General features: G+C 35.4%; 1 protein-coding gene across 8 annotated transcripts in view; it reads right to left on the reverse strand.

Annotated features, from left to right (window-relative positions):
- The window catches only part of LOC109064466 (membrane-associated guanylate kinase, WW and PDZ domain-containing protein 2-like), a 76,855-nt gene that overhangs the window by 44,499 nt on the left and 19,491 nt on the right, over nt 1-12,865 (reverse strand). For 7 of the 8 annotated variants that reach the window (XM_042752848.1, XM_042752843.1, XM_042752841.1 and 4 more), the window contains exon 2: nt 7,912-8,028. In XM_042752848.1, the coding sequence (XP_042608782.1) occupies nt 7,912-8,028 (117 nt within the window). Of the gene's footprint in view, nt 1-7,911; nt 8,029-10,038; nt 10,615-12,865 lie in introns of those variants that run through there. The other variant, XM_042752849.1, reaches the window with a different exon arrangement.

Genomic DNA, 12,865 nt, shown 5'->3' on the forward strand with positions numbered 1-12,865 from the left:
CCAGATCCAGCACCAGTGTCTATTGGCTGTATCACAGAGTCCCATCACTAACTGAGTGCACTGCTTGGGTGCCAGGGTGACGTCGGGGGAGAGAGACAGAGCCCCTGCTGGACTGAAAAACCATTTAAGAGTTTCATTCTGTCACCCAGCACAGCCGTAAACCGCTTCGGCCCTGACAAGCTCTCTCCAACCGAAGCGCTGCGAGTTTGCCTCAAAGAGCGCTTGCTTAGGCTCCGACGTCGCTCCTTCTCCATATTTAGGATGTCGCATCATAACGGGACACTTCATTACCCTGATTTTGGTATGAAGTGAAGAAGTGACGACAGCTCCAAACGCTCTCAGTGTCTCTACCGTGAGTCATCTGTAAACAGCACAGATGTTATGTAATCGACTTTCGCCGGAAGCTGGAATCTCTGCAAACTGGGGGAGATCTCAAAGTGGCCAAACAGGGTTGTTGTTGTTTTTTTCGAAAGAAAGGAGCAGTGGGAGGGTTTCCGATAAACCTGTTTAGGGTAGCTACAGCAGCAGACATTTCAACCAACTCTATACAGACTGATTTCTGAACTTCTCAAAATAGCTGCAAAATATAAAATGTCTTTCTGGAGTTTCCTTTAAGAATTATTACAAACCTGAGCAACATGGAATTTGATTTACATGATGAAAGGAATTACATTGAAATTCAAATGATGATTATTCTACACAGAACCGAATGCATATGAGGAAGACTAGAAATGCAACTTCAACATAACAAAGAAATAAGTCATCCATTTAATAATTTTAACATAAAGGTAAATAAATAGGCAAATTTATAGACATATTTGAAACTGCCTGACTCATCGTTTGGAAATGTAGTTAAATATAGCAATAAAATATAAATTACACATCTCAAACTATTTATTTCATGTCTTTAAAATGTACAAGCTATTAGACATTTAATCCATGTTTTATTTATTTGGCATATTAAAAAAAGGTTTAACACACTGTCTTCCCATCACATTTTCCAATGAATAATGAGTTATTTGACTGGTCAACTCCCTCCAAATTCAAAGGACGTCATGCAGTAATGATACTCTGATTGCTACAATTGCTCTTCCAGGATAATAAGCTCGAACACGACTGTCAATCAAACAGCTGGAGTCTATGAGCACATCAAAGCCCATCTGAGAAAACAAGCGGCAGACACAGAGAAGGCATATGATGCGCTGTCATCCATTTTTTAGTATAGCACATTAAATAAACCCAGGAACGAACAAAATAATCAATATGACATACCAACACAAGATCTCTCCCATACTGTTCCTCATGAGCTGGATTGGGTTTTAATTCAATTAAGAATGTTAATAATAAAAATACTGATTTTGACTAATTTTGATCTAAACTATATTACATTATAGTTGTAATATAGTAATATGTTTAATATGTAGTTAAATATTTATGTAACTTAAAAAATAATAGTGAATAATTAACTCTTAATATGCCAAATAAGTAAAACATTAAACAAATGTCTATTATTTTGTCTATTTTAATAAAAATTGATTTTATTGAATTAAAAAAAAAAACTGTTTTAAATGTGGATCAACTTTCAAAATGAATAAATAAAACATGAATTAAAAAAAAAAATTCTCTTACTATGTAGTTAAACACATTTAACTTCATGTAAATAAATAAATGACATTTTCACAAATTAATATATTTAAATTAATACATATATTAAAATCTATTTAAAATGGTCCATATTCTTCTCATAGTCTTCATGCAGTTTTTTTTTTTTTATAAAATTTAAAAGTGTATTACTGTGAATGAATTCAATAAATACTTAAATATTCTAAGTAATATATATTTTTAATAATATAATGCATTTGTATGTGTATAATATATATACACAATTATTTTATTAAATTTATGATACATTACATTTTAAATAAGAGCAGGCCATTTGATTTAACTACGGGCCATATGTTGTTTATAGTCCAGCCTGTTCACCCACACTGACTCCAGTCTTCTTTAGTTGAAAAAACATACAAATACTTCCTTTTCTCTTTGAACATCTCAACAATCTGCAGCTCAAAACACTGTTACCAAGAAATCAAATCAATGATCTGGAGCCGTGTAGCCTAAAGAGTGCTACTGTTTTGTGTGGCTTGGTTTATTAAGCGAAGAAAAACCTCAAACAAAAGCTTTTGTGAAAGTCTAAGCAGATCTACAATCTACCATTTCAGTCTCGGATGAAAATATCGATCGGTTGATATTCTTTCAACACACTCATCTTTAAATCCACCTTTGACGTTCACAAGAAACGTCCACTTACACGCGAGCACAGAATCTGTCTTAATGAGGCCAGCTGATGGTTACAAGATGATTTAAACTATTCAGGCAGTAAAAATGGAGGCAATGATTCAGGAATGGATGAGTCAGACGTCCTGCTTGTTCATATTATGAAGTTTGAAGAGGCAGGGAAAAATCGGAGGCTCGCGGTTGGATATAGCAAACCTCACCGCTTCAGTCGCTGGTCTGGTGCGAATACGTGTTTACAGCTGTCTGCGCAATTAACAGTGTGTGCAAGCACATGAAACTGCGCCTTCAGGTGCAACAGTGATCCCAATATCATCTCCAGTTCACCAATTAAAATTTGACTTAAAAAAAAAAAAAAAGTTCAAAATGCATCCTGAAATTGTCCATTTCCCTCCCATTGCTGATTAAACAACAGGTTTGTCTCTGCGTCCTGGAGATGTCAATTTTCAGTCTCAAGTGTCTCTCAGTGGGATCTACAGCCCTGTATTTTGTCCACCGGTGAACACCTGCAGCATGCATAATGACTCTCTGCACTACTATATAACTCTGCCCTGAAAGTGAAAACACTCTGAAAGTGTCAACACTTTTTAAGTTCTTTTTAACTTCCAGCTTTATATATTGTTACTGTTGTCTTATCTTTCAAATTTTGTCCAAAATTTTTTTTCAGGAAATTTGAATTTAAAAAAAAAAAGGATTTGCAGTAGATGCGCGCTACCAGTGGGATGCAACAATTGCATTTGGCTGGATGTAGAAGATATGAGGTGGTGGGGGGAGGTTTAGAGAATGAATATGAAAGTCTAATTGTACAATATAGGGCTCTGACTGCCCTGCGGAAGGACAGGCCCTTTCGTGATGTGTTCTGTCTTCCACTCATCAAAGTGACAGACGTGATCCGACAGTGCCACAGCCTCAAGTGAAACCAAAGCATGATTTTGCACTGTCACTGTTTGGTTGGTGGAAGTAACAGCTGATGAGGAAGAGAAACAGTGAAAAACAGCGCGGAGAGGGGGATCGTTGCCTATTGTCAAATATCGAGTGAAATTACAAGTGAAGTGGTGTTGTGAGAAATGAAACCGGCAGTCCCTTGAGCTCAAATAAAATTTTACTGGTACTTAAAGGGTAAGTTCGCCCAAAAATTTTAATTAGCCCATAAATTACTCAACCTTAAGTCATCTTAGGTGTTTATGACTGTCTTCTTTCAGTCAAATCCAGTCGAAGTTATATAAAAAAAATTGTCTTTGATCTTTCAAGCTGTTTCATGGCACTCAGCAGGTGTTGCAGTGCATCAGTCCAAAAGAATTGAAATAAAAAGTGCCCATCCTTAATAAAAAGTGTCTCACACTGCTCCGGGGGGTGAACAAAGTCCTCCTGTAGCGAATCGATGTGTTTTTGTAAGAAAAATATCAATATTCAAAACATAATAATCATTTTAATCTAGCTTGCACTCACTGTGTAAATGGAAGCAGCTCCGGGTGGATGTATGAGGTCAGCGCTGCGCATGCGCCGCTCAGAAGTGACGAACACGGAAACGCAGCCGAGAGATCAAAACAAAACAACAGTCACTAATTAGAAGTACAAAACAAGGATTTGTAAAGAAGAATGTCGGAGGATTTAGATATAAGCCAAGAAGAGTTTTCCTTTGCTAAAGTAAGGAAACTTTGCTTCTTTTGATCCTGTGAACAAACGTTGGTTTTCACGAGACTCACTGGCGCATGTGTAAAGCTGACCTCATACATCATCAGCCCGGAGCTGCTTCTGTGTACAACTGTTGGCGCAAGCTACATTAAAGTGATTATTACATTTTGAATATGGATATTTTTCTTACAAAAACGCATCGATTCGCTACAGGAGGACTTTGTTCACCCCCCGGAGCCGCGTGAGACACTTTTTTTTAATGGATGGGTGCTTTTTATTTAACTTCTTTTGGACTTATGCATGCAATACCTGCTGAGTGTCATTAAACAGCTTGAAAGATCAAAGACAATTTTTTTATATAACTCAGACTGGATTTGTCTGAAAGAAGAAAGTCATATACACCTAGGATGACTTGAGGGTGAGTAATTTATGGGCTCATTTTCATTTTTGGGTGAACTAACCCTTTAAAATGGATATATATTTAGATTCATCCAAAAGGGCATAAATTAGAGAGGGAAAAGAGTGTTGGGAAAACTATTTACAAAATAGCATGAAGTTTACACTGTAGCTGCTACTGTTCTTTAAAAATAGCATTTGAAACCAAAATATGCTATACTGCTGTCACATGACCTCACCATGATGCATGTGAGTGTCTTCTAGTTCTCATTTTAGAAATAAATGCGGTTAAGAAAAATAAGAATTGTAATCTTTTAATAACTCGTAAATTAAACTAAATACATTTATATACATATAATAAATATAAACGCACAAATAAAAAAAGGTTAAATATTTGTAGAGAATGTCAAAGTAATTATGGAAATATTTAAATAATCCATTAATATAACAAATATATAATTTATATAAATTAATAATAGTATCATATATAATAAGACAATTAAACAAAAACAAAATTTTAAGAACTCTATACATTTAAATAGTTGTAAGTTAAACTAAATGCATATTTATATACATATATGTATATGTACTGTGTGTGTACGTATATATACACATATATGCATAAATAACATATATAATTTATATAAATGAATAGTATTATATACAAGACAATAAAATGAATTTTTGAGAACTGTATATATTTAAATAATTGTAAGAGTTAAAGTAAATGCATATTTATATAGAGTATGTAGAGTTCGTGTGTGTATTTGTGTATGTATACGTGTATACACACACACACACACGCAAAGTTTTCATTATCTATAGCAATACTTTTCCTCATCTTAAAAAAAACTGATTCATCTGCACTTTCCCTAGAGAATTTTACTATGCAAATTATCTAACAGCTTAAGTACGTTCTAAAATCTAAATTGAAAAACACAAAAGCTGACATAATTTCACAGACAAGCACACTTTCTATGAATAGTAAACGGTAAAGACTGTTCCATAAACCCAGTTATGAAATTACAGAGTGTGTGTGTGGCAACTAGTGACAGTGCAGAGACTTGTGAAATGAGCCCTGTCTGTGCAGTGTGCTCCAGCCGAGATTGAAGTTACACACACATCGAACGGCCTGTAGTTACACCTCGTGTGACGACGATGACCAGCAGGATTTGATTCTGAACATGAACACATACTGTACGCTCCAAGCTACACAAGCCTAAACTGATGCACCACTGCATCCCAAAATCAGGCACTGGCACATCCGGTTCAATGGCAAGACACTGCTTAGATTGAAAAATTAAGGTCAGTAAATAAAACTAAGAACAAATGATTTCCAAAGAACAGGAAAACTAACCGTGAAGAACAATTTTCTCCACCGAAATGGAGAACAGAAATCTATACCAATTCGAAAGCACCATGTAGTGTAATGATGTCCTGACAGCACCCATCTCTCTCTTCTTCCCTGTGGGACTGTTAAACTATAATCAAACTCTATCTGGCATGTTTTGAATAAAGCAGCACGATCACATTTAGTTGCCTAGGTCATGTTATAGCTCTCCTTCTCTGCTTTAACATTCACAAGACAAATGAACATCTTCACATCGCTTTGTCTTGTCTTGTCTCTTTCAATCCAGCCTCCGAAACATCTCATAGCAAGCTGTTAAGTTACACTAATGACTCACAATATGGAAGAAATAGCTCCAGAAATACACACTCATGACTGCGCTGCACAGGCATAAATCAAAGGCATCATTTCATCCAGCCGGTTGCTGATTGTGATGTGTTTGTGCACCACTATGGAGGGGGAGGGGGAAACATCAGCAGGCAAGCCTGGAGAGGAAATGGTGGTTGCCTTGGAAACCCTAGGCTGAGGAAGAGAGGGAGCGAGAGAAAGGAAAGCAAAGGAAGAACAAGTGAACAGGCGAGGAGAGTATACATGCAGAGTTGACCCAAGCATCGCTGTTACTAGTTGTTTTTGTTTTGAGGTAGAAAAAAAAAAGTCTGTCTATACAGTATGTTAAAGTCGATATGCATTTTATACATAAGTCTTGTGTGTGTGTGTGTGTGTGTGTGTGTGTGTGTGTGTGTGTGTGTGTGTGTGTATAAAATAGCACTTAATAATCCAAGTTCATTTTAATTTTAACATTTTCTACTACATTATTGAAATCAAAAGATGTATATATTAATATAATTTAACCTAAACTAACATGAGTTAGCAGTTGTATTTTTACAACAAATATGAATAAATACAGTAACAAATGTTTTGACTTTCAGTTAACGTTAGTTATTGCATTAACTAATGTTACCTAATAAATGTTACCATATGGCTCAAAATAAACTAAAAATCTTAACTATTAGGTTCAAACTGTGAACCAAAATAGCAAAGCATTTACTGTCAACTTTTCCACCCTTACGAAAATGTCCATGGTTTTATTATAGTAAAATTGTAGTAACCATGCTTTTGTGGCATATTCATTACCATTCATATAACCACAGTTTTACTACAAATACAATGGTTAAAATATGGTTAGTGTTAGAAAACCATGATTAATTTGTGGTTACTATGGTTTAAGTATAGTAACCATGGTTTCCTGGTTTTATTTGTAGTAAAACCACAGTTAATTTGGTCACACTTTATTTTAAGGTCCAATACTGGCTATTAACAAACCATTAACTATGACTTTTGCCTCAATAAACTACTAAGTTGCTGCTTATTAATAGTTCATTTTTGTAAGGGCAGTGTCAAGGTTCATCAAAGTATGTTTCTTATTCAATTCCTTCATATCAATGTTAAAGTAATTTGAAAACAAAACAAATATTGTAAATGAGGTAATCAATAGAAGGTTTTTACTGTCCATAACATTCTAACGCAAAAACAAGCCATAATAACAAACATCAAGCTGGTGGCTAGCTAGGCAGCTAGCTAACATTAGTGACCACTACCTAGCTAGCCGGCAAAATTGCACCACAACCTTGTATGTAATTCCTTTAAACTGTCAATCATTTGGGACTGACAGCATCAATCTAGTCCAAACAGTTGAAATACTGTTAACATTCCTGTCATTTACCTCTAACTGTAGAATGACGCTTTGTGCAAAATTACAATTTTTGCCAATACGTCTGACTGAGTGAAAAACCCATTCATAGTGCTTTAAATCAAAACATGCCATATCGGTTCTTTCTATCTGGTTGCATCATACAATGGGATGGTACCCAGACATATCAGGGAGGGTTTGTCTCCATATTTCTCCCATAACCCCCCCACACTGCAATAACACTCTCCTCACTGTCCTCACTCTCTGACAAACAAAAGTTCCATTAATACATACAATCAGACCAGGAGAATGTTTTGTTAGTAAAATACTACCAAAAATACTAAAACAGTACAACAAAAAAATAGACACTTCCTTTGTCTTAACTATGCACAATGCAACAAGCAATTTGTCTGTTCACACAAAATGTAAAACTACGTAAATGGTAGTTAATGTACAGTCACGAGGAGCAGAATTCTGGACCAATGAGATTTCACAGTAGGCGGAGCTACTGTGCAAAAACTATTTGAATGCATATGTACAGGTTACTCACACGGCACAGTCCGGAGGTAGAGGTTGTCACGTATTATTTGTTGAAGCTCGTGATCCAGTGAGCCCTTCTGGAAGCGTAGGTTAAGATAATGCCGGAGATCTTTATCCACAACACCTCCTGAAAAAAAAAACAAAGTTAGTTAACTGGTAAATGCAGAACCTAAAACACCCAAACAATTTTTTTTTTTTTTAATGAAGTTAAAGTGTGTAGATCCTCCTACATTTCCAAACATTCATTTTGCCATTAACTGTAATAATCCAGTAAGATTTTGGTTTGCACAAGGAGTCTGATAATATCCAGTACTCCACACAGAGATCTGATCTCATCATCATCAGTCTGTCTGGAAGGACATGAAGAAACAGAAACAAACTGAAACTAAATCCAGAAGAACTGTGGCAACGTCTCCAAGATGCTTAAGGAAACGTACAGGCAAAGCTACAGTACTGTACAGTACACAAGTTTAGGGCACTTGTGTAAAAATGCTGTAAAACGAGGATGCTGTCAAAAATAATGTCATAAACAGATTTTCTTTATAAATTAACTTCTATTAACTAAATTCAATCAACCTTTGGCGTGACCATCCTTTGCGTTTAAAGCAGGTTTTGCCCTAGGTGCACTTGTGCATAGTTTTTTTTTAAGTAGCTTTGCGGGTCAGTTTCTTGAAGCATCTCAGAGACATTGCCACAGTTCTCAGTTTGTTCTGTTTCTTCATATCATTCCAGACAGACTGGATTATGATGAGATCAGATCTCTGTGTAAAGCACTGGCTGTCTCACCGAATTATTACAATTAATGGCAAAATTAATGTTTGGAAATGTAAACTGAGATTTCCTACTGACACACTACAGCAAAAGATAAAAATAACTGACTTGAAACCATTTTTAGCTGGTGAAAATACTAATGTTCAAATAATTTTGGCCACCACTGTATAAATACAGTATATATAATTTAAAATTTGTCTACACTAGACAAAGTTGTTCGTTTGAATGCTATTCAAATCAATATGTATGTTTGAATGAGCGGAGTTCCACAAGGTTCACTCTTAGGTCCTTACAAGTTATGTTTGTTTTCAAGTCTCTCAGACACTTCATGAAATCCCTTATAGAGCATGTATCACTTAGCATTAGCATGTCCAATTTGTTGAGTCTGAATAAGTTTTTCAAAAGGTGCAAGTTGTCACTTTCATTCATGTGATATTTGGAACTGGTTTCAATGGTTTCAATTTAATATGAATAATTGTATTTTAAATACCACATGATTCCCGAAAGATTCCCTTTACTGATGCATTCAACAGACTGTGTGGTCTGGCTTATATTTATCAGACAGATACTCTTCCAAAGGTTCCCTAACAACATCTTGAGCAAAAGTCCCTGAGAGACACCAAGACAAATGCTGAAAAAAAGGTAGCTTGAGAACTTGTGCTTTCTACCTTTTCTCTAAGGTTAACAAAGTTCAGAAAAATTTACAAATCATCTCACGCTACTCTGCATCAAGAGAGCTAAGCAGCTCTACCTTATTTTCCCTTCTCCAATCATAACCTTGACCATTCAGCACAGCTAAGCATGGATACACTGCTTGGAAATTCAAAAATCCAGCACAATGTGTGAGAAGATCCCTTGAGAATAAAAGCATCTGGCATAAACCTGCACACCATTTCACAAGTTCAGAATACATTACATCTCATTGTCACCGGTTAACAAAGGCAAAAACCTGGTAGCCTACTCCAAAATCCATTCATGGTAGGTGTCTAAACCAGTTTTCCTTTCTAACATCACCATAATCCTTTTCTAGAACGATTACCATTGTCAAAATTTTCTATTGTCAAATCTCTGCATGACATTGTGAATGGAAAACGACGCTTAAGTAAAAAAAAAAAATTGCAACAAATCAAGCTTGCACAGCTGTTGCGGCGGAAAGGACACTTCAGAATACCGTCACACCATTCCAAGGAAACATCTCACAAGTTCTTTGGTCAGGAATCCTAAATAACTATCTCACTTGTCATCATCCATAATTTTAATGGCTCTCTCCTCCCCCTCTTTCCCATAAAAAAAACTAATCCAACCCAATTGTAATTCCAGCGGTCCAGATGATGCGCTCCACAGTCACTGGCTTGGATCTACTCACCCCTTCCAAAATCCTTGTAGCTATTCCCCTTTATGCTTTCAATCCCATTTTTAAACTAGTCCTTGATACATCAATGGATGCAGCAGTGATGGAGTCTTCCGTTCTGCAGCTAATTTAATCCAGAGGAGAGAGGAACGCGGGAGGAGGAGGAGGAGGAGAAGAAGAGATGGAGTCGTCGACAGTCAGGAGACAACAGAGAGAGGGAAAAAAGGTTCTGCCAGCCGAGAGCCTATCACAATGAAGCCTGTATTCTCATTTGCTGGGCAGATAGTAAAGTCTAATATCGCCCCCTGACTGTAAACAACGGTACTGCAATGGATGCGGGTGAGTGTGTGTGATACAGATGCTTTCGGACACACCACCAAAGAGGCCAGCTTGTTCACACCAGATGCTTCCTGCTAGTTGGCATCGTGTGAACTTTTGGACCTTGTGAACAAATCAGTGTCAAGAGTGAAGACGGCAAGTAGTAGCGCGCACTCAGAAAGCACAGTGACCGGCCAAGTCCAGCTGGAAATTAATAGGCTACTTAAAAATTACTTAGTGTTATGTTAGTGTGCTAATAATTGCATTTCTCTAAAACTGGTTAGTTATAATTTTGCCTACAAACTAACACATGATTTAAGGACAATAATTTTAATCATTATATATTTATTATATACATTTATTATATAAATAATTATACAATATTATTATACAATTATATAAATTATATATATTTAATCATTATCTATCAACTATGTGTGCATTACATTAAAATACACTATATATACAATTCTAAAGGAGAACATTAAAAATTTAGGATAATATATAAATATATAATATATAAATCCTAATAATATAACAAGAAAATATGTATTAAATAACAAAAATGCTAATTGGAATCATAAAGAAGCAATTGAAGAATTTTATTGGTATATATTTGCTAGTGTTCAAGCAAAAAAAAACAACAGATATTTTAAATGATTTTAAATATTAAAATAATATTATTCTAATATCTCCTAAGCGTTAAAGTTAGATTATGAAAACTGATTTCTCTTATGCATACTTTTTTTTTAAATTTAGGATAATATATAAATATATATAATATATAAATCCTAATAATATAGCAAGAATTATGTATTAAATAACAAAAATGCTAATTAGAAGCATAAAGAAGCAATGGATGGACTATATTTGCTAGTGTACAAGTAAAAAATAGCAGATATTTTAAATGATATTAAATATTAAAATAATATTTATTATTCTAAAATCTCCTGTGTTAGTTTCCAAAAAATTATTTCGCTTATGCATACAATTGTTTTGTTTTGTTTTTTGCTCTTTTCAACAACAATTGCTAACAACTATCTATGGCAAACAGCTAATCATGGTTCTGCTTGGCTGTAACGTAACAAAATAAGGTTAACTGAAAAGAGTTCAATTTCCTGTTTCACAAAGAAACGCATCAACACAAAGAAATCGCATCTGCAAACTTTCATACAGTTTTTAGGCAAGAATTTGTGGAACTACATTAAAACCACAATTTCCTTACATATTTCCTTGTTTGTGGCAGCAGTGCCAGATCGACAAGCTTACTGCAATCTCACACATTGGAGGATACTGACGGTAAACTGAGATCAACATTTTGTTCCAAAAGATTTGATTTCAGTGTTCACAGGCTTGCAATTGAGTTTTAAATGTATTCTGGTCATCACGAAGCTTGAAATTCTGATTGTTTGGAATATGAGGATGAAAATTATACAGTAGACAGGAGTAACAATAACCCATAGTTATGGTGAGGCACGGTGACCTTGATATAACCCTTCAGAAATGAATTTCGTGTGGTTGAACGAAAAACAACAGTATCCAAGCTGGTATTTGAAACATCTGCACGCAATGACTGCGGAGAAAATTATTAAGTGCTGAAATACGGTTGAGGAATGCACAGGAGGCATCACTTATCTTGCTCGGCCTGCTGAGAATACATCTTCATGACTCAGTCAATATTACAAGAAGAGAGTCCGAGGTCACAGTGGAGGAGGACAAACCTTTGACTCGTGCGAGAACACGGTGGCTTTATTTGTCAGCACGACAGATGACACAGTTGGCAAAGGCATGACGTGAGGGTGAGAGTGAGTCGGACAGCTGTTAAAAACACTCTCCCTTTCTCACGCTCTCACTTTCGCTCAATCCCAGAGGACACCTCTTTGTGTCATCTATCAACCACTTCTCCACAAGTGATGACAGATGCTTGTTGATTAAACAGTCAATAAATTCAAAGACGCACACGTACATAAACAAACACAGAGGCACAGAGACTAGACGTACAGTTCTGGATGGGATTGTGTGTAATAGGGTTGATTTATAACCTAAAGAGGTCTGCATGGAGGCATGTTTCTGCCTCAGAGAGAATTAAAAAAGGTAGTTGTGATGTTAAATGTCTAAATTACGACAAACTAAGACATAGTTATAATATATGATATATTACAATATATTTTAAGATATAAACATTTTGAAATATAAAGTCATATTTTGAAGTATAAGACTCCATTGTGAGATTTTGAAATTCAAAGTCACAATAACTAAGTCATTACTTACAGTCGCAATGCAAGATTTCACATTTTGACACATGAGGTCGCAATTACAAAAAACTTGGAGATAGTCATATTGTAAGATACTATGAGATATAAAGACTACAATGTGAGATTTAGTCAAATTCTAAAATTCAAAGTCACAATAACTAAGTGAGAGAAGACTATATTTTTGGATATAATCACAATTGTGAGATTTTAAGAAGTCTCAAAAGTGAGATATAGTAAAATTTTAAGGGTATAAAAGGCACACTGTGAGA

This window comes from Cyprinus carpio, chromosome B25, assembly GCF_018340385.1.
Source record: "Cyprinus carpio isolate SPL01 chromosome B25, ASM1834038v1, whole genome shotgun sequence".
NCBI classification, from domain to species: Eukaryota; Metazoa; Chordata; class Actinopteri; order Cypriniformes; family Cyprinidae; genus Cyprinus; species Cyprinus carpio.